Below are 22161 nucleotides of genomic sequence, written 5' to 3' on the forward strand. Positions count from 1 at the left end.
ACGTGTCGAAAAAATAGCCGATCTACAAGCTCACAACACGTCAATGCGCCGTGAGCGTTTGTGAGTGAATGCTGTAGAAGCTTACAGGAGGCCAGAGGTGTTCTTCAGCTCACTGATGCTCTTCTCTGGAACCTTGCCTCCACCGAACCACTTCTTAGTAGCAGAGAACAGAGAGCGACTCAGGCCTTTCCTGGATATGAGCTGCAGGATGAGAGAGAGAGAGAAAGATTGAAATGACAATGATGTGAATATTTCTGCAATCCGAGCTGGTCCTCTTCAAGTCCTAGACCAGTGGTTCTCAAACTTTTTCATGTGAAGGACCCCCAAATTGACACTTATTGGCCCGCGGACCCCCATTTGAAAAGATATGCCACGGACCCCCCCATAAGAGATGATTTTTACAGCTCTAGCAGTCAATTCTCAACCATTTTTAATTGAATGACCTCCAGTTTGGCATGCATAAGGCTACGGACCCCTATGTTATGGCATTTCTACTGTATCTCTGGGACCCCAATTCATATCGTAAAATCAATGTTAATGTAACTCTGAGAGTGTACAAATGGAAGTTACAGACCCATAAGGGTCCATTTAGTTCTTAACTATCCATCATTTAGCTGGGGACCCCCTGGAACCCCCTCAAGGCCCCCTGGGGGTCCCCGGACCCCACTTTGAGAACCAATGTCCTAGACCACTTGTTCTCAACATATGGTCCAGGGATGCCCAGGGGTCCTACAGCTGGGGTCCCCAGCTAAATGACTGGATAGTTAGAAGAAGCCAAATGGGTACTGCTCTGTAACTCGAAGAGTGTACAATCCATACGGGTCCATTTGGTTCCATTTGTACAGTACACGCTTGGAGTTAGATTAAGATTGTACATTGGGGTTTCAGAGATAAAAATCTATACAAAAAAGCAGGAAGACAGCTTTTTTTAATATCAGATCTTTCTGCGTTTACATGTAATAAAAGTTATTTTATTACATACGACTGACTTTTATGAATCAGAGCATTTGTGTGCATGTTAACATGATCCGTAACAAAGGGTAAACGTTAACTAATGACACAAACATTGTGTGTATATGTCAACATAGAAAACAGTACAGACATTACTCATATTATGCATACATAGCAGTTGGACTGGTTCATCATCATAGCAGATGGGACAGATAATACCGAATTGAACCACTAGGTGGAACACTTGCATCAGGAATATAACGAGAGCCCATGAAGGACAGCGTAGGAACCGCTATCAGGACAACAGTCACAGGTTTTTATTTCTCACAAACATTCAAATTAACCTTCTATATTCTGAACTTTAACATCAAATATAAAATAAAACTCAATATAAATACATGTATAACAATATAAATGGCAAAATTTTATATTTAAAAAATAGGCCTCAGTAAATAAAATACATATAGATTTAGCCTAATGCAAGTTGAAAAAACGTGGCCCAGTCCCACAGGTTGAGAACCAATTGGCATATAGTTTGAATTCTAGGCTTTCTCGGGGCATTAATCCTGGGCGAGGTTCCTGGCCAGCATCATTATCAGGTCTTCAGCAGTAACCACATTCCTGGCTGTGCTAAACAACACTGTCAGATGGATTGCTTGTTGCACAAACGCATAAGTTGTTGTGCCACGTTTGCCATCAATGGAAAGTGAGACCCATTGATCGCTGCCTGCTGTTTATACATGACCTCAGCCCAAGAATGTCTGCTGCACACGGAGGACTTTCTGTCCGGGGCAAGGGGCCCGAAATGAGTGCAGGACTGAATATATCTAAACTTCCTTTGGGAAGCACAAATGTTTGGGGCACACAATTGGCAGGAGGTGTGATTCATTACCCCGCACCCATCACAACGCACCTGTCAATTGTGTGTCCCATTCGTTTGTGCTTCCCAAACATCAACTGTTTTCATATGTTCAGTCCAGCAGGGGGTTTTGGGGGAATGACAACGGCTACAGCTCTGACACCGATTGGTTTAAGCATTGGTAGAGCATGACTGAAAGTGGTTTGTGCATCTGTGTGTCTGTCTGTGCGTTTTATAAATATTTAACCAATGAAAAGTAGTAACCTGAGCTTGTTACTAAGTAATTACTACACTGGATCCATTGGAACACAAGTTAAAAAAAATGTCCATGTCCAGAAAAATAACGGTTTTGGACATCCAAGGTTTCTGCCTGACAGTTACGATATAAAGTATAGCATTGCTGTCGGGCAGAAAACTCTTATCTTGGTGAAAGGGCCTACTCTGTGTGGAGTTTGCATGTTCTCCCCGTGTCTCCTAGGGTAGTTAATACCCTCACAAAAACATGCAGTAATCCTGATACCGCCTCCCCCATGACAGACGGGCGCCTGATGGAGGGGAAGGGAACTGGTTGGAATAACGTGTTCCTTCCACGCGCTACGTCCTACCAGGGAAACTCCCCCCTGTCAGTTGGCTCTCATGCATTGAAGGAGGCATGAGCTCGGCTCTGGGCTCCCTAGGCTGGCGGGGGGAGTGTAGTGCCCAGGATCACTTAGATAATTGGCACCGGGTGAAAAAGGGTTACAAAATCATGGTATTAAACTTTTCTTTTTTTCCTAAATTAACGCCCTACTTGATCATATACTACAGTGTCACACAAGTATCAAAAGTAACAGATCCAGTTTTGGACATATGAAGTCTCCCCCCCCCCCCCCCCCCCCGATAGAGACGATATATAAATACTTAATTATGCACTTATTATGCACGTATATCTGGAATGCATGTGCTCAGGCTCTCTCACAGCTTAACACAGTAAATAAACAGACATCACAAGACATGATGTGGCTACAAGGCCTACATCACATGATGTGTGTTTATTGATGGTTACATGCATGTCAGAGCCAACCGTACAGTAACATAAGAGTGTTCTGGTAGACCAGTGGTTCTCAACCAGTGGTCCTTGGGGGGGGGGGGGGGGGGGTACCAGGGGGTCCCCAGCGAAATTAGTTAACATAGCGTCACGATCATTTTAACCACTTAGCTTTGGCTGTTCAAAAATAGCAGATCTACAAGCTCATAGCGCGCGCTATGAGCTTGTAGATCTGCTATTTTTGAAAAATCTTGAAAATTTGTGCATATCTTTGAATACCGTAATTTTCGCACTATAAGCCACACCTGAATATAAGCCGCAGCAGCTAAATTGAATGATTTGTACATATATAAGCCGCACTGGACTATAAGCCGCGGGTGTAAAATCCATAGATTTAGGAGGTCCCCTAGTGGCCGTTAGCTGTAAAAATCCATAGATAAGCCACACCGTTATATAAGCCGCAGGGTCAAAAAATTGGAAAAAAGTCGCGGCTTATAGTCCGAAATTTACGGTATATATATATATTTTTAAGCGAACAATTTTAACTAAAATCTTTGCTTCTGGGGGGTCCCTGGAAGAAATTATTTTGAGATGGGGGTCGGCGGCCAAATAATACATATCATTTTGGGGGTCTTTGATATGAAAAGGTTTGAGCACCACTGATATAAAAACATACGTTTTTCAGAAAACTGTTGGTATTTAGAAGACATTTGTAGAATCGGCTTCAGGTCTTAATGGGTTAAATGAGTGTGTAGATCTGCTATTTTTGAAAAATCTTGAAAATGTGTGCATATCTTTGAATATATATATATTTTTAAAGCGATTTTTTTTACTCAAATCTTTGCTTGTGGGGGTTTCTGGAACAAAACATTTTCAGATCGGGGTCCGTCGCCAAATCAATTTAGGGGTCCTTGGCATGAAAAAGGTCTTAGTTCTTTCTACCAGCTGTGGGAAAATTGGCCCAGTGATGCAGTGACAGAGCCCGGCGGAGGCTCTACGTGTTGAGTTTAAAGTGAGAACGCGGCATTCACGGCTTGAGATTTAGATCATGCCCCCGATAACTATTCAGCTAACCGCCGGTCCCAGTTTCTTAATCGCAGAGCGACAATAACGGCTGCGTTATCGCTGTGTCGTTCGTTCTTGTTGACAGTTTGAGCTGATCGAGTTTGCCAGTCAAGTCACGCAGAGCCTCTTCAAGCACGTCAGCTAAAAATGGTACTGTGCGGTTCCCTGTAGTGTTGATTTTGACAGCAAATTTTGATGTAGTTTTAGTCATAGTCTTTTGAATAGAATTTTAGTCGACTAAATATCATAAGATTATAGTCAACTAAATCTACAGTTGATTTAGTCGACTAAAATGTATGTTGGCGGTGCCTTGATGGCGTCGTAATGGCTGATTTTACACTTACTTGGTTGCATGCTGAAAATAGACGATCTTGTAGATCGGCTATTTTCAGAGCATAACACCCTAGCCCAACCAACCATAAAAGTACTTGTCTTTTAGTTTTACTGGATCTCTTCTCCACTAGTCTCTCTCTCTAACATTTTAGTCTAGTTTTTATTTGTTGACGAATTTGATTTGTCAATATATTTAGTCATAGTTTTAGTCATCATAGCTTAGTTTCTATTTCGTTTTTATTTAGTTTTCGTCAGTGAAAAAAAGGTAGTCGACCAACATTTTTCGTCATAGTTTTAGTCGACGAAATCAACACTAGTTCCCCGAGAAGCTCGGTGCAGCGCTATGAGCTTGTTGTAAGTATAAAAAGTATAAAATAAATGGTTAAAGTGGTGGCTTTCCCGGGTCTTTAACGCGCGTTAGCGTGTGTCTTACCTGGTCGTTGAGCTGCCTGATGTTCTTCTCCACGTGCGGCAGCAGGCCTCTGAAGGTGAACTCCTGGATGAACTGCCGGATGCGGTCGTGGTCGTTGAGGGTCAGACACGTCCCGTGGCTGGTGGCGGGGGTGGCGGTCCCCGTCCCCGCCGGAGGACCGCCCAGGCCTCTCCTGGCTTCCGAGGTGGCCACCCTCAGGGCGTCCAGGCTGGTGGGGTCGCCCGGCACGGGGTCCAGCTGCAGAGGGTGGCTGTTGTTGTCCACGTTGTTGGACACCACCATGTCTGTTCACACACACACACAGGGACACTAGGTGTCAACTATACAGGGACCGTGTTCTCCTTTCACTTTATCAGACAATAAATAGTAGTATATCGTTGCTGTGGGTCAGAAACCTCTCATCTCCAAATAGTTTTTTCGTAAAGGAATGCCCCCAATAGAGGGGGCAAATATTCGTTTTTTTTTTTTTCAAGCTAACATTTGTAACTCAAATATATGCTACTGGGGGTCCCTGGAACAACATATTTTGAGATGGGGGTCCACGGCCAAATACATACCATTTTGGGTGGTCCTTGACATGAAAAAGTTTGAGAACCACTGACATTATAGCAACATACGTTTAAAAAAAAAGAAAAAATGTTAGGATTTAGAAGACAATTGCAGAATGGGCCTCAGGTCCTAGCGGGTTAATGCGTATCCAGAACCAGCCAGGCCTTATCAGATTAGTTTTAATCAAACGTTTCATTCTGGCTGTGAACGGACGGTCCTTCTAATCTATACCACCACAGTGGAAAGCCATTTTCACTGCCTTGGACTGCAGTCTGACAATAAAACAACCACGTCATCCACTTTAGCTCTGACGCTGTACCGACTGTGCACTCCTTGTGTGAATGCAACACCACACTGACTGCACACAGATGTGTAGTTTTGAAACGTAAGAAACAGAGAGAGGTTCACAGCAGTGTTGATTTTGACAGCAAATTTTGATGTAGTTTTAGTCATAGTCTTTTTGAATACAATTCCATTTAGTTTTAGTCATATTTTAGTCATCTGAAATGTTATAGTTTTTGTCTAGTTTTAGTCCACTAAATATCATAAGATTATAGTCGACTAAAACTACAGTTGATTTAGTCGACTATAATGTATGTTGGCGGTGCCTTGATGGCGTCGTAATGGCGGATTTTACACTTGGTTGCATGCTGAAAATAGACGATCTACAAGCTCACAACGCGTCGCGCTGCAACTCGTTGTGAGCTTGTAGATCAGCACAACTTGTGCTGATCTACAGCACAAGTGAGCTTGTAGATCAGCACAACACCCAAGCGCAACCAAACATAAAACGACTTGTCTTTTAGTTCTACTGGATCTCTTCTCCACTAGTCTCTCTCTAACATTTTAGTCTAGTTTTTATTTGTTGACGAAATTGTCAATATATTTAGTCATAGTTTTAGTCATCATAGCTTAGTTTTTATTTAGTTTTCGTCAGTGAAAAAAGGTAGTTGACAAACATTTTTCGTCATAGTTTTAGTCGACCAAATCAACACTGGTTCACAGGGAACCTGCTCCTGCTGCTGCTGCTGCATGCACTGACCTTTCTCCGCTGACTCGGGCCAATCACCATCAGCTATGTCAACGTTATTCTCGACGACGGCATTGTTGACGTCTGTCGCTGGCTCCTCGTACGTGTCCTAGAGTTGCCATGACAACATACACATAAATAAATAAAAATTAAGAAAAGAAAAAAAGCACCTTATTCAAAGTACTTTAACACATTGATTGCCAAGATCGCATATACTCGTTCTTTCAAATGCATCACTTGATGGCCAAGATCGAGTTGATGCGTTCTTTCCAAAAAAACATTTTCTTTTTTTAAATTCCACAAGGGGCCACCTAACACAGCTTTGGAATGATCGATCGTCATTCAGAGAAGAAGTAGTCGGATGTGACGTCCTTCCAAAAAAAGCAGGAAGCCATCCGCCCCAACGATGGGATTTTCAGAAAAACAGCTGTAACTCGGTTTCTTTTTTTTTGCATTGAAAACCACCCGTTTTCAACGGACCATAGCCCCAAAATGGACGATCGCGGTTGGAACGTTATTGTCCCTGTGGATTCACAAATCCCTCCGGAGGGATGTGTTAAAATAGTGTTAAAATGTGTTAAAATAGTGTTTCCCAAACAGTGGGTCAGAGCCCCTTTTCTTTTAGGGCCGAAGACCCATTTCCTTAACGTTGGCTCCGGTTCCGGATCCCCAACCCTACCGGTCCTTACCTGGCTGTGGAGGTTGTTCTTGTGAAGGTACTGACTCCAGGGGTCGGGGATCTGCTCGTCTGCCCCGGCCGCGGCCGTGCGAGAGTTCACCTTCAGCAGGTAGCAGCTGTGAACGCCGTACCTCTGCTTCATGTCCTCGTACACCGTGTCTGCCCTGTGGAGACAGAGACGGACAGTCAGGGACACACAGAGACACGAGTTCATTCAATTCACACAGCGCAGAAATGCCCTCACGAGGCCCAGTGAGAGCAAATGGAATCACAACTTACGTTTCCTCCATCACAGAACAGGTAAAAGATTATGGACAATATTCACATCATGATTAATGTCAAGGTACTGTAGCTATACAGCCCATGGTTCAACATCACTTTAATAAATGGCCCCTTATGGATCTGTATCTCTGAGTGTTTTTTCTTTATTTTTAAGCACAAGTACATTTGATTCATTCTCTTTTTGCACTCTTTCTTTAAATCTTTTTACGTTTTTCTTTATTCTATGGTTATTACTTATGCTGCTGCATTGTCTGAAGGAAGCCGAACCAAAATAAGTGTTACTCTTATGTACCTGTACACAAGATGTAACAATAAAGTACAACCTTGAACCATGAACTTATATACCCCTATCACTGAGTGTACAGTACATACGTACCTCTGCTCGTCTCCCTCGCTCATGTCGTGCAGTAAGACGTAGTATTTGAGCGTGTTGGGGATGAACCACTTGGGGTTGGTGTAGTCTCCACTGTGCTGGATCCTGTGCTGCTCCTGGGACAGCTTGAGGAACTGCTCCACCGGTACGGCCTCTGTGGACGACACCACCAAGAGGCCTGCGGGGGGGGGAAGGTCAAGGACTCCACCATGAGTAAATGGTAAATAGTGCATTTATATAGCGCTTTTATCCCAAGCGCTTTACATAGATTGTGCATTACATTCACCCATTCACACACACATTCACACACCGATGGAGGAGGAAACCATGCAAGGCACCAACCTGCTCATCGGGAGCAATTAGGGGTTCAGCGTCTTGCTCAAGGACACTTCCACACTAACTCTTCTGGGGGAGCCCGGGATCGAACTGGAAACCTCACGGCTTCCATCCGGCCGCTCTGCCGGCCACTCTATCCCTGAGCCACTGCCGCCCATGAGTGACTTTGTTGTTGTTTTTTAAAACGTCTCTAGAGAACGAATATGCACGTTTGTTAATAGGCTCCATGCGCAGCAGCCATATTGGAAATAAATTGGGCCTCTTCCTTACTTCCTTCACAGGTTGTTAACAATGACACTAATGAAGGTTCTGTACCATTCTGGTCAAACAGAGTCAGGGTGTTGACTCACTGGAAACACTCTGCTACACCAGTGGGTCTCAAAGTGTGGTCCAGGTCCCCCATGGTTCCTTGAGGGCGGTTCCAAATGGCCCCTTACGTGTGTGTAACTCTGAGTGTACAAATGGAACCAAATGGACCCGTAAGGGTCCATTTGGTTCCATTTGTACACTCTCAGAGTTATGGAGGTCCTTGAAATTAAAAAGTTTGAGAACTACTGTGCTACACTAAATGGAACATTGGTTTCCAAATAGGTGCATTCAGCTGATCACTGATTGTACCGACTTACACACCTCATACCCATTAATCGAGTTACTTTTGTAAATAAAAGCTGTTGTAATTTTTTCACTATCTTACCTTGTCGCCTCAGTTTGTCGTGGCTGTACGGACCGGGTTATTATGTCATGCACACACACACAAAGCTAACTGATTACAACCATGTTTGTATTCCCATAATGCATTGCAGACAGAAGGATACAGGCGAGGTAGTGGTTGAGGAACTCATGATCCGAAGCGGGCATGGACTGCAGGAAGCTCTCTCTGTAGGTCTCGAACCACGGCGTGTTCGCTAGAGACACACACACACACACACACACACAACTTGAGACAAGATCAGAGAGAGACAGAACTGGACACACAACCTCCATCCCAGAGGATGCACCAGTACTGTACCCTCTCAGTGCCCTGGGTCACAGTCACAAAGCACTACAGAGTGCATGAGGTGAACATCGCCTGCATTGAACACTGTTAGCCTGGCTCTACCATGGAAGTAAGCTGAAATAAATAAAGGTGTTTAAACCTTCCAGATGTGGTCTCTTACATCGTCAAATATGTGTTTTAACTCAGAGTGTACAAATGTAATCTTGAGTTACAAATGGTTAAGTTAACACTGAGGATTTTATCGTGTAATTAACCAAAACAATGCATTTGGATTTTTGGGGTTTTGTTACACAAAACTTTGTCTTTACCAAGACACCATAAACCCTTTATCATAACCTACCCCGGCTACAAACATATTTCTACTTCCATGGCTCAGCCAGACATATTTAACCTAGATTAGGCTTTGTGAGGAAAAAACACCGATTATTGTTGACCAACTGTGCTGAATTCAACTGACTCTGAGTGATTGACAATGGGAAGGGGAAAGAAATAGAATAGATTCTGATTTGCAAGGGGAGAAAAGAAGGTGGATTACCATGTCAGTATTGGAAGGCCACAGAAAAGCTGACAGCAAGATGTATTTGCATAAATAGTGGTGTAAAAAAAAATCCTAGCCATGAACCAAAATAAATCGACAAAAACTCAAGACATATATGACATTTTACATTATTGATCATTTAGCATCTTAAATCAAGTGCTTCGGTGCTTACTTCCATCCGTACTTAATGGACTTTTACCACGGTACTCAGCAAACATATTAGTCCAGTGGTTCTCAAGCATTTTCCCGTCAAGGAACCCTAAATTGATATGTATTTGGACACGGACCCCAATCTGAAAATAGTTTTTGCCAGGGACCCCCATAAGAGAAGATTTCGCAACATGTGTTGAAAATAGCCGATCTACAAGCTCACAACGAAAAGCCGAAAAATAGAAATAGGGCTTCAGTGTTTAAACTCTTGTACCTTTCAATGGAATGAAACACTATCCTTCCTCTTTGCCTGGCCTACTTGTTGTCAATTAGTTGTACGAGCTCTTGTTTTATTCTTGTTTATTCGATTATTACACTTATTTGTTTTAGCTCTTGCTCATTTGATTTTCCTATTTGTCTCATCTGTTTAAGAAAGTAGGTAGCTGATATATTGCACTTTTACCTTAGCTCTAGGTATACTCTTAGTTGCTTGTTTTAGAAGAGAATGCACTTATGACTTCTGGTGATTAGTAGTTTTGTTCCCTACCTATGTTGAATGCACTTATTGTAAGTCGCTTTGGATAAAAGTGTCTGGCTGTCTGCTAAATGACTGTAATGTAATGTAACAGAGACACGCTGTAACCCCCTGGAACCGGTGATCTATAGTCTACCTAATGTCTTCATCGTAAAGGGTTAAGACCCGGTGCAACCATTCACAGTGTCCTTGAGGAAGACTCCCCTGGGTATGGACTCAACAGCATCACCTAATTACCTAGAAAAGCTGAACGTAATCCATCATGGAGTCTTTTCTGTGCAGTAAGTGGACAGCTTTCTCCAGCCAGCCAGTGGCAGTGCAGTGGCTCTATCTTTAGACTGAATCACTGAAAGAAAAGCAGCCTCACGTATTCTCACAGCGAGGGCCCGAGCTGCACTCCAGCACAAACAGAGGCCGGGGGGGCCCGCCTGACACTGAACTGGACCCTGATATGTGGCTTATACTTTCTACCAAAAAACCCAAGCAGTGAACCACTCTTAACCCATTGAGACCTGAAGCCGATTCTACATGTCTCCTAAATCTCAACAGTTTTCTGAAAACCTTATGTTTCTACAGTATATTAGTGGTTCTCAATCTTTTTCATGTCAAGGACCCCCAAAATTATATGTATTTGGCCGCGGACCCCCATCAAAATATCTTGTTCCAGGGACCCCCCAGAGGCAAAGATTTGAGTTAAAAAAATTCGCCTTAAAAATATATATATTGAAAGATTTGCACACATTTTCACGATTTTTCAAAAATAGCAGATCTACAAGCTCGTAGCGCGGCACTCGGTGCCGCGCTATGAGCTTGTATATCTGCTATTTTTGAATAGCCTAAAGTGTAAAATAATGCTTTTTAGCTCAAATCAAAAAATGACACAGTTCCAGGTCTTAATGGGTTAAACACTGGATATATACTAAGCTGACCTGTATCCCCCAGGGCTCTATACTACTAGACCCGCAGAGTTTCTTCCCTCTACACCAGGGGTCTTCAACAGGGGGTCCGGGACCCCCCAGGGGGTCCTCAGAGTTACTACAGGGGGGGCCACCAAGTCTTTGTGTGATGGGATAATTTTCTTTACATTAACCACTTGAACACTAGCATCTCTGTCCTGAGGAGAACTTTAGCCAAAAAAAGCTGATCTACAAGCTCACAACGCCTCACAGTGCTATATTCGGCAAAGACGTTTGGTGCAGAGGGAAAGAGCAGACCAAGTACAGAGCCAACGGTCAACTTGACTAAGTATTGAGTGTTTAAGTGATTTAAGGTCTGAAATACACATTAACATGAATCCAACATACACTGATGATAGTGCTGTTAGTGCTCAAACAAGTCTATGAAGCTATGAAAAGGTTTAATCTGCAACATATTTATCTTAAAATATGTAGTGGGGGTCCCTGCTTCATCTCTCTCTCTCAGCTAAGGGGTCCTTGGGTTGAAAAGTGTTGAAGACCCCTGCTCTACACTGAGTGACTGGCTGAAAATAGCCGATCTAAAAGCTCACCACATGTACTGGATCACTTAGGTCTGTGCACTAACAGTTAGTGATAGTTAGTGATAGTTAGTGGGATGTCTGGTGGCTCACACAGTCATATTCTAACTAGCCTGAGGCTACGAGCTCAATCCATGGTCTTGAAGGGCGGACCCAAACACAGCCGCCTGGATTTGTGCGTGGCTTCCTATTGATTCACCAATCTATGTCCCCGCCTCCCCTCCCCTCCCCCCCTCGGCCTGTGCACGGAACACGCTGACGTCACCAAATTTAGAGCGACGCCCCTCTGCACTCTGATTGGTAGGGAGATAACAAGGTCCAAGACCATCGTTCGTGCATCGCTCCCCCAGGCTTTTCTTTTTTGTAACAAAAAAAAATGCATGGGTTTCCGAGGCTATATTCTAACAGGCTGAGCCAGCAGACATCTCCCAGGGGAGACAGTACACTGATTCAACCTGCTGCTGTGCTGCTTGGCTGAGAAACATTCTCCCAACTTAGAAAAAAAAATAATCAAATATCATGATATTTTTGACCAAATACCTTATTATTTTCTTTGTAATTATAAAAAGTATAATAGCGACAATAACACATCTACAAGCTCATACATGTCATTGTGAGCTTGTAGACACTTTTTGTCAATATTTGAAAAATATATATGTTGGTATAAGTGAGAAAACCCAGGAAAAGTCAACAGTAAAGTCCTTACACACCGGGGGCGATTTTTTCATGCGAATAATATGTTTTTAAAAAAAAACCTTATAAAGTCAATGCAAGCTTCCATGGAGCGAAAAAGCGAAGCGAAAAAGCGTCTTTTAATTATTCGGAACGAGTCCGAATTGTGCGTATATTCGCATAATCGTCGGTGTGTAATGACCTTAACACTTAATATCACAGTATTTCAATACCCAAAATACCAGATGATATCTAGTCTCATACAGTATCATGATATTGATATAGTATGGGTATATTGCCCAGGCCTATTTAGCAGTACTGACAATGTAGGTCACCAATAGGAAATTCAAGACACTGTAGTGAAATGTTAGCCACTTTCTGGCCTCTCTGTTTTAATGGCCATGTCACTGTTCTGCCACCGCACCTCATAGGAATAATGGAGAGAATGTACGTGAATGTGTTCTGGATGTGGAGATGAGTCACCTGCCGGGAAGGAAGAAATTACAGCTAGTTGCCTTTCCCTGTGCAAGACTCACAGAGATACCGTTGCTGTCGGGTCAAAACCTCATGTCCAAATCTGTTCGAAAAAATAGCAGATCTACAAGCTCAAAACGCGTCGCCTCACGACGCGTTTTGAGCTTGTAGATCGGAGCTTGTAGATTGAGCTTTTGGTCTGACACTGTAGTAGGACGAAATAGGGCATTAATATGCAAAAAAGTTGAAATATGGAGGTTTCTGTCCGACAACAACGATATGATGCATCGGCACTACAGACAAATGTTATCAGAGAGAGGATCACAGCTTTGTGGTAATGGAAAAGAACTATCAGAATTTAGTGGAGACCGAAATGAGACAAAGACAGTGGCTCACAGCATCTGAGACGTTGGTCTAGGAATCTATTAACCACCAAAACTCCATATAGTTAAGCTTTCTTTCTTTAGTTAACCAGGGTGCCCTAGGTCTAACCATGTTTTTATTGTTAGACCTAGAACTCCTCTCTTTGGAGTCTTTATTACACAATAGGTTAAAAGTCGCAAACTTTTACAAAAAACTTGACTGGTAAAAAATCAGTAGTGGTAAAACACCTACAGTATCATTCTATGTGCTACTCACATCATTTGTCTCCCACATCAAAAGATGTCAGGAGTTTGGGCTCAAAGTGAGTTATGTTCACAAATATTGCATGAACTAAAAAGAAAAAGCTACGAGTTCTCTCTCTTTGGTATAGGGCTGGTAAATCAATATTCGAATTTGGAATATTCCTCGAATATGGGGAAAATATGTATATTCGAATATGAAAATTAATATTCGAAAAAGATATATATATACACCGGTATATTCATATTTTTTTTAATGTTTATTTGACAGGGACAATACAAAAAACAATGTATCAAGTTATAAAAACAAACAAAATGTATGTTTTATTGGATCCGAGCACTTGATACTTGTTTTTTGTATTGTCCCTGTCAAATAAACATTTTTTTATATATATTTTTTTATAATAATATTCGAATATATTCGAATATCTGCCAATTTTTAAGACCAATATTCAAATACCATTTCTGAGGAAAGTTACCAGCCCTACTTTGGTATAAGGACGACCAACTCTTTCCCCCGCCAAGCCGATAAAAAAGATGAGACTTTGATGCCATGAGCCACCTCTTTGCACTAATACCAACCAGAGGACATTTCACACACAGGAAACACACACACAGAAGAAAGAAAACAACACAACCTAAGGCTTTAGAAGAGTCCCACCACCTTGGTCAGAAGAGAAGTGAGGAAGAAGAAAGAGTCTGCACAGTAAAATCCAGAGTGTTTATTTTTGTCTCCTAACTATCAATCATCTAGCCAGGGGGGACGGACCCTCTGGAACCCCCTCATCACCACTTTGTACACTCTCTAGCGTTTAATTATCACTGAGGATTTTACTGTGCGCTGGACAACACGGGCTACGTGGATCTAGAAGGGCAGAAGAAGAGTGCAGGAGGAGGTGAGCTATAAGCTGGGAAAGGGGAGTTGGTGGACGCCCCATGGAGAACAGGAGTACCTGTGTAATGCTGAGAGCTGCTGAGTTCCGTTAGTGTCTCTCTCCATGCCGTGTACCAGGGCACGCTAGCTTTAAGTGAGCGATCTGACGGAGTGAGGGGGGAGAGAGCCAGGGCTGGTGTTAATGTTAATGTTAGCCACATCTCTGCATTGCCATCAGAGAGGTCCCTTAGTCAAGTGTTGAAGGTATAGGGTTAAGTGATATTTGTTTTTGGTTGAAACTTCACAGGTTTCTTTGGTGGAAAAAGTTCTGTATAAAAAGCTCTGTATTCTGATAGTAATCGTTGCCATATGAAGTGGTTGTTCAGTAACAGGGGTCTCTCCAGCTCTTTAGTAAACAGAGAATACATGTTCAGGTGGGTCACCATTTTTCATCCACATAGGATAGACCCCCCAGAAAAATGCGATCGGAGAATTTACCGCATAATCAGCAAAATGGCGCATAATTATGTGGGGGTAACGTTTTTTCAAAAAGGCCACATCGCATCGCATAATATGCGCTTCGCATCGCATATTTCCACATATTTCCCAACTTTTCACATATTTCGACTTTCCGCAACTCCCCCAAATTTCACCGCATAAAAAACTGCATATTTCATCGCAAAATCAAGGATTTTAGCCTGCATAATCAAGCATTTTTGCCCGCGTTTTTTTGGAGGGTCTAATAGGAGGGAATGCCCATTTATCAGCTTACGTTTTATATAGTTTTCCAGTTCCGACTTTGTCTGCTCATTTCTTTGTTTCATCACATCCAATTTCACTTGTTTATTCTGTGTTTGTTTGATTGATTGATTGATTGATTGAATACTTTATTTAGAAGATTGGAGAGAAAAAGCACATGGAAGTACAGTTTACAACACAAGGTCAGCTAAAATGGATCGCTCATAAAATCCGCAATGGCTTGTTTCAAATGAGATCCCCACGTACTCAATTCATGGACATTAAAAAACAGACAGATATACACTATGCAAAACATCATATGAACATTTTAAAAGTAAGAAAAACAAAAAAGAAATATGTACAATAAACAGTTCGAGGGGGGGGGGGGGGGGTCTAGGTTATGACTTTGACAGAGGCCAGTTTGGAATTGCAGCCTCCTGAAAGTATTTTTTTTAGGGCAGTTTTGAAAGTGTGTCATACAGTGTGTCCTGTATGACTTCTTTCTCCTGATTGGATCAAACCGGTGTCCCGCCCCTGAAAACGCATTTTCTGTTTACTTAACGAGCTGGAGAGACAGGGAGACTCCCTGTTGCTGAACAAACACTTGTATAATAATATAGAGCCATTTGAACACTTATTTTAAAAACACAAGTATCACTCACACCACCTTGTACCACTCACTCAACCGAAGGTGAGAGAGCAGGGAGGACATGCAGCAATGCATTATGGGAAAGAGAGGGTTAACTTTATCGGAAAGAGAGCCGAGGGGTTACTTTGTTCTGACCAGCAGCAGCAGCGCTGTGACTGTCGCCGTAATGAAAACATTTTAACACATTTTGACCGCATCTGTGTAACCACTTTAAATCATTATTTTAATACTTTGGCTATTCAAAAATTTGCAGATCTCCAAGCTCATAGCGCGGCACCGAGTGAGTTGTCACTGGACCGCGCCTTGAGAAACACTGATCTTTATCGGTATAGCTGTAATGACGATCAATACCTTGTTGTGTCTAACAACGTGCTTTCTATCACAGAAGCAGCCGATCGAAAGCGCCACAGATTGGCCGCGATGTGAAGTAGTCGCACAGATCTTTATGTATTTATTTATTGATCGATCCATATGGGATGAATAAAGGTCTATCCATCTATTGATCTGTAACTACACTACAGCCAGCCTCCCCTCTCTCCCAGTCGTTGCACTGGCCTCGAGAACTACTCGAGGACCAAAGCCTTTGCAGTGAATTCTGGGCAGCAACGCACCATGTTATGAATGGGACAGAAACATGTTCTGTCTCATTCCACCAGCGTTCCATTTTCACAGTCAGCAACGCCATGTAATCAAAATGTTTTGCATCACTCCACAGTCACAAATGAACAAAATTATCTACACATTTCACAGTGATCAGGGGGGGGTTGTTACTAGGCAAACAGCAAAAGGTTGTGAATTTAACCTACTGTACATAGAATGTGCTGCGTGTAAAACAAGTAACGAGTTTCATTAAGATTAAGATGATAATGGCTGGGTTGGCATCACCGTTGGAACAGATTAGACTAATAGTCTGAACACTACTGCACACAGTCACAATAACATGGGGGGGAGGGGGGGGTGAACATGTTGAGAACAGCCACAGACGGAGTAACACCACAATGACCCATTGACCGATGCTGCATTACTGCTGTTCTTTGCACACACATACGGAGAGAACAGTAAACAGTCTTGTCATTGGGGTTCTGATTCTAAGTGTTTGCAGAGCACTCTTACCCAACGTGCATCCCGGTGTGTGGAAGGGGGAAAAAAAATAAAAATAAAACATCAACAGAGAAGCAATGGCGACATGATGACAATCGAGTCAGACCGCATCAACATTAACGCCTCAAAAAACCCTTTGGTCAACACTCCATATCTCCTTGGTGTCTGCTACCCTCTACAGGAGATTGGAAGTATTGCGTGGTTCAGTTGGAACTTACTTTTTCTTCTTTCTCATCAGTTTCCTCATATTTGTGTCGAGGCCTGGTGACCCTGTTAGGTCAGTTAAGCTCCATCATTGGAGGAATATGTCTACAATTAGGTCATTTTCTTACATGCGTCAATTGCAAATAAAAACTATTTTGCTTATTTCGTACAGTTTGTTTTGTACAAACTAGAACAGATTTGCAAACATTACAAAAAAAGATTGATTCTACAGTAGTGGATAAATAGTAAATCGGGTTCTTTTCTCAAGCAGTGGTATGACTTAAGTTCGTTGAGGTGTTTCCTTAACTGCTGAATGTCTACAATAAATAATACCAGCTTTCACTTCTTTATTAAACCCATTAAGACCTGTAACGCATCTGTGTCATTTTTTTATTCGAGCTAAAAAAGCATTTTTTTTACACTTTGGCTATTCAAAAACAGCAGATCTACAAGCTCGTAGATCTGCTATTTTTGAAAAATCGTGAAAATGTGTGCAAAACTTTGAATATATATATTATTTTAAAGCGAACATTTTTAACTCAAATCTTTGCTTCTGGGGGGATTCTACAAAGTCTTCTAAAACGTCTTTATTGTATTTATAATATCAGTGGTTCTCAAACTTTTCTCATGTCAAAAGGACCCCCAAAATGATAAGTATTTGGCTGCGGACCCCCATCTCAAAATATTTTGTTCGCTTTAAAACAGTATTCAGTATTCAAAGATTTGCACACATTTTCACGATTTTTCAAAAATAGCAGATCTACAAGCTCATCTAAAAAAATGACACAGATGCGTTCTCGGTCTTAATGGGTTAAATGAGTGTGGGGGATCAGCTTAAAATGTGGTATTGCTTGGCATACCAAATGTTTTGGTATTAATAATTACATTCCGCCATCAAAGTCTGAAACGCGTCTCTCTCTCTCTCTCTCTCTCTCACCACTGATGTTGAGGTCATAGTCTCCCGCCGTGATGACGTTGGCCACGCCCCCCTCGGCGGGCTGGCAGGAGGACACCACGTCGCCGAGCAGCCGGCGCTGGGCGGCGGTGAGGGCGCCGGTGTTGTGGGCGGGGCGCGTCACCACGTTGTTGACGCTGATGCGCAGGTTCTTCACCGGCAGCACCTGGTTGTTGGGGTCCCGGATGTGACCTATGCAGGAGAACCAGGAGAGGTGAGTAGGACAGAAATGCAAGGAATTACACTTTCTAGCAACCTTTTCATCATTGGCTGTCCTTCAATCCTTTAAGCCAATGGGGAGACTTCCCCCGAGACTTCCCCATACTCTGAACGACGGGCGTCCTTCCATGCTATGGGATCATAGCCCAGAACAAAAAAAAAAAGTGTGGTCGTCGCCGCCAAACAAACTATTAAAAAATAAACTGTGTGGTCGTCGTCACCAAACAAACTATTGACTTGACTCCTCATACAGACACACACAGCGCCGCCTCCAACAGCGATTTTGTTACTCCACGAGCGAAAGGGTACAGGATGGACCCGTGGGGTCCATTTGGTTCCGCGTGGGGAAGCTGGAGAGAGCTACCTGGTATTAAGAGATGACTACGTCATCATGTCTTGTTTTTGTTTCTTCTGCTGCTCTTACTCTACATCTCTCTCTGTCCTCTGCCTCAGAACGTCCTGTAGGCACATCTAAAAGACGAAAAATCCCAGATGCTGAACAGCCTGTTCGGAGGAAGAGCTACAGTAAGACGCTCCAAACTTCACCTTGGTGGCAATACAATAAATTAACTATGGGAGCCTCGAGTGTGGACTCTACTTCTCCATTTCAGAGTACTTCCTGCCAACTAAATCCTCAGGTGTAATTCACTCTTCATCATATGACCATATGTCACTTTAAGGACCCCCTCAAAAACGAGATGATACATCTGGTTTATCCTTTTCATAAAACGTACATTACTTGATGAAAATAATTTTGTCATGTCACCTTTTTCCCTTGAGACTTATTTTCATCGAGTGACGCAATTGTACAGGGTATAAATTAAATTAGCCTACACCTAAGTATATGTTCTTATCCGCTGAATGAAAGTGTAAAATGAGGAAGCATATTTTGTTTGTTTTGTTTGCTTGCACGAGGCACTTGGATAAAATCCATAGTTTCGTTCATTCAGTTCGGATAGGAGGAGAAACACAGAACACACTACTGCTTCCCACAACTAAATAAACATGATTACTGACATTTATAATGTATGCTCCGCCCATAGAACACAGAAAAAGCACAATGTTAAAAGGTAAAAGCAGTGCTCTGTTGATTTCATTTAGTGTTAAGTTGAAAGTGTTGGTATTTGTTCTGAGATGCACTGCATTTAGGTGAATAAGGGAGGACCACCACATTTATTCTGATTCAAACATTTGTAAATTTGCATTATGTACAGAAGCAACATGAATATGAAATCAGTGCCGTTTGTGACAGTGCAATAAAAACATTTTGTCACTAAATTCAATAAATAATCATGATAAATAATAACTGTGCTTTCAATATTGAACTAAATCGTAATCATCATTTTGGCCACAATGGTGCAGCCCTACACTACCTAAGTATTGTCTTTCACAGAACCACTCGACAACCGTGTAAACCTCAATTAAGCAAAGCAAGCAAACTATATTTCTTTCTCACAGACTCCTTAATGGTGAATGACAGACGTCACTCTCTGGCCCCTCTTCTAGCAGCCAAGGGGGAAATTCCTGCTTACAAGAGCAGAATATCAGCGTTTAATGGAAGTCAGCAAGCAAAGGGCTTCAGCCTTCTCTGTCAACACTCTGCACAGACATGCCTTAAGAAATGAGATTATGTGCTCCAGACTGGAGAGACAAACGGACAAAAAAACTAATGCGTGTTCACCACAGAGGCACAGACTGTCTCTTTCACTCAAGCCCTTGGCTGAAATACCACACTTTATTTCTGTAAGAAGGTCCAACATAGCCCACCATGACACTTGACAGCACTATCATCAATGTATGTTGCTCTTTTTTTCCCTCTACACCAAACCTTTGCCAAAAATAGCAGATCTACAAGCGCGAGGCGTTGTGAGCTTGTAGATCTGCTATTTTTTGGCTAAAGTTCCACTCCAGAATAGGGATGATAGGGTTCAAGTGGTTAATGTTTAAAAACATGATCCTATCACACAAAGATTTGGCGGCCCCCCCTGTAGTAACTCCGAGGACCCCCTAGGGGTCCCGGACCCCCTGTTGAAGACCCTTGTTCTAAACAGTAAACACCCCAAAATGAAATGGGACAGACAGACAGAGTGAAAGTTGCAGTGAAAACGGCAGGTGGATTCCAAAGTGTACCTAGTCAACTTGTGCTGCCAGCATCCAATTCAAAACACTGGTGATGACCGGCAAGGCAATCAAGGGCATGTCACCCCTTGCCTTCAGGACATGATGATCCCCCCCCTCCACTCCTTCCAGCACACAACACATTATCAGCAGTATGTCTGTCTGTTCCCTCCCTTCGCTACAACACCCTGGCCAATGTACCCTGGCCAAAGAGTCTAAGTGGACTTAAGACGCTTCTCCCTCGTCTCAGAGATAAGCTTTTCATGTATTTTACAAGCCGAAGTCCTTCAAAACAGAAGTGAAACTTGACTGGGACTTATATAGTTCACTGGTACCTATTCCTTTTTTAAATGTGTTCACTTTAACAGTCCTTCTTACTTGAAACAGTCTTGGAACCATATACATCACCATACCCACTCAGAAGAAATACACAACATCCCTATTTTAATGTTCCCAAAAGAATGTTTTCTGAAGCTGGACGCAGGTCATTCCACTACAAAGCTCCATCTGACTGGAACGATCTTCCTCTCTTTCTCTCAGATCTGTCACCTCTCATGGCCGCTTCAGGACTTCCTTGTATTCACATCTCTAAAACTACCTGTTCATGCTTTTAACACCGCTTGTACTTAAAGCATTATTTTACACTTTGGTTATTAAAAAATAGCAGATATACAAGCTCATAGCACGGCACCGAGTGCCGCGCTACGAGCTTGTGGATCAGCTATTTTTGAAAAATCGTGAAAATGTGTGCAAATCTTTGAATATATATTGTTTTAAAGCGAACATTTTTACTCAAATCTTTGCTTCTGGGACCCCCTGGAACAAAATATTTTGAGATGAAGGTCGGCGGCCAAATATATATAATGTTGGGGGTCCTTGACGTGAAAAAGTTTGAGCACCACTGATATAGAAACATATGTTTTTTTCAGAATACTGTTGGGATTTAGAAGATATTTGTAGAATCGGCTTCAGGTCTTAAAGGGTTAAAATGAGTTGAGGGATGGGGGTGTGGGAGGGAGAGGGTGAACAAGATGATTGTATCTGTACATGTGTGTATTGTGTATTTGTATTGTATGTAATGTTTTACGTGTGTGCATAGGACCCCCTCTAAAATGAGACGCTGCGTCTCAAGGGGTCGCCATCATCCTCTCAATGCATTCTGACCACATTCTATACTATCCCCTCCCTGCTTTTGTTGTTAATGTAGATTTCATGGCTAGCTTTCTATCCAGCAAAAAATGCCCTCTGGGTGGAGCAGGGTGGTTCATTCATACCTAATCAGGAGACTTAAAAAGCGTGGCGCTTCACTCGCAGGTCCGTCGCTAGTATAGTGGCGCACGTCAGCATTTCCTCGCTTTGGTAGAAAAACAGCAGCGAGGAGAACCAACATTAGAACCAAGCTCTCCTACAATTTAATATGTATCCAGATTATTCCAGTCTGAGAACTGAAGTGCCGACGGACGGTCACTTTGAAAAGCAGACAGAGCGTGTAGCACACTGCTAGAGCAGCACAGTATTGTATAAGCAACACATTAATTAAATGTCATATTTGAATGAATTATTTTACATTTTCAGGTTAATCAGTCCTAGTAAAGCAGTGGTTCTCAAACTTTTTCATGCCAAGGACCCCAAAAATGATATGTATTTGGCCGCGGACCCCCCAGAAGCAAAGATTTGAGGTCACAAATGTTCACTTAAAAAAAAATATATATATATATATATATATATATATTCAAAGGTTTGCACACATTTTCCACGATTTTTCAAAAATAGCAGATCTACAAGCTCACAGCGCGGCACTCGGTGCCGCGCTATGAGCTTGTATATCTGCTATTTTTGAATAGCCAAAGTATAAAAAGGTTCAAATTATTGTGATGCTATATTAACACATTTTGCTGGGGA

At 42.4% G+C, this 22161-nt stretch overlaps 1 protein-coding gene across 3 annotated transcripts in view; it reads right to left on the reverse strand.

The window, feature by feature from the left end:
- Positions 1–22161, reverse strand: part of trappc8 (trafficking protein particle complex subunit 8) — a 91632-nt gene that overhangs the window by 63912 nt on the left and 5559 nt on the right. For 2 of the 3 annotated variants that reach the window (XM_080431178.1, XM_080431177.1), the window contains exons 2-9: positions 17905–18114; positions 14355–14438; positions 8733–8822; positions 7585–7759; positions 6937–7090; positions 6260–6356; positions 4669–4952; positions 86–201 (exon numbers count right to left, since the gene is read on the reverse strand). In XM_080431178.1, coding sequence (XP_080287304.1) covers positions 86–201; positions 4669–4952; positions 6260–6356; positions 6937–7090; positions 7585–7759; positions 8733–8822; positions 14355–14438; positions 17905–18114 — 1210 coding nt within the window. The remainder of the gene's footprint in view (positions 1–85; positions 202–4668; positions 4953–6259; positions 6357–6936; positions 7091–7584; positions 7760–8732; positions 8823–14354; positions 14439–17904; positions 18115–22161) is intronic. The other variant, XM_080431179.1, reaches the window with a different exon arrangement.

Source organism: Gymnoscopelus braueri, assembly GCF_963280865.1.
Source record: "Gymnoscopelus braueri genome assembly, chromosome: 6".
NCBI classification, from domain to species: domain Eukaryota; kingdom Metazoa; phylum Chordata; class Actinopteri; order Myctophiformes; family Myctophidae; genus Gymnoscopelus; species Gymnoscopelus braueri.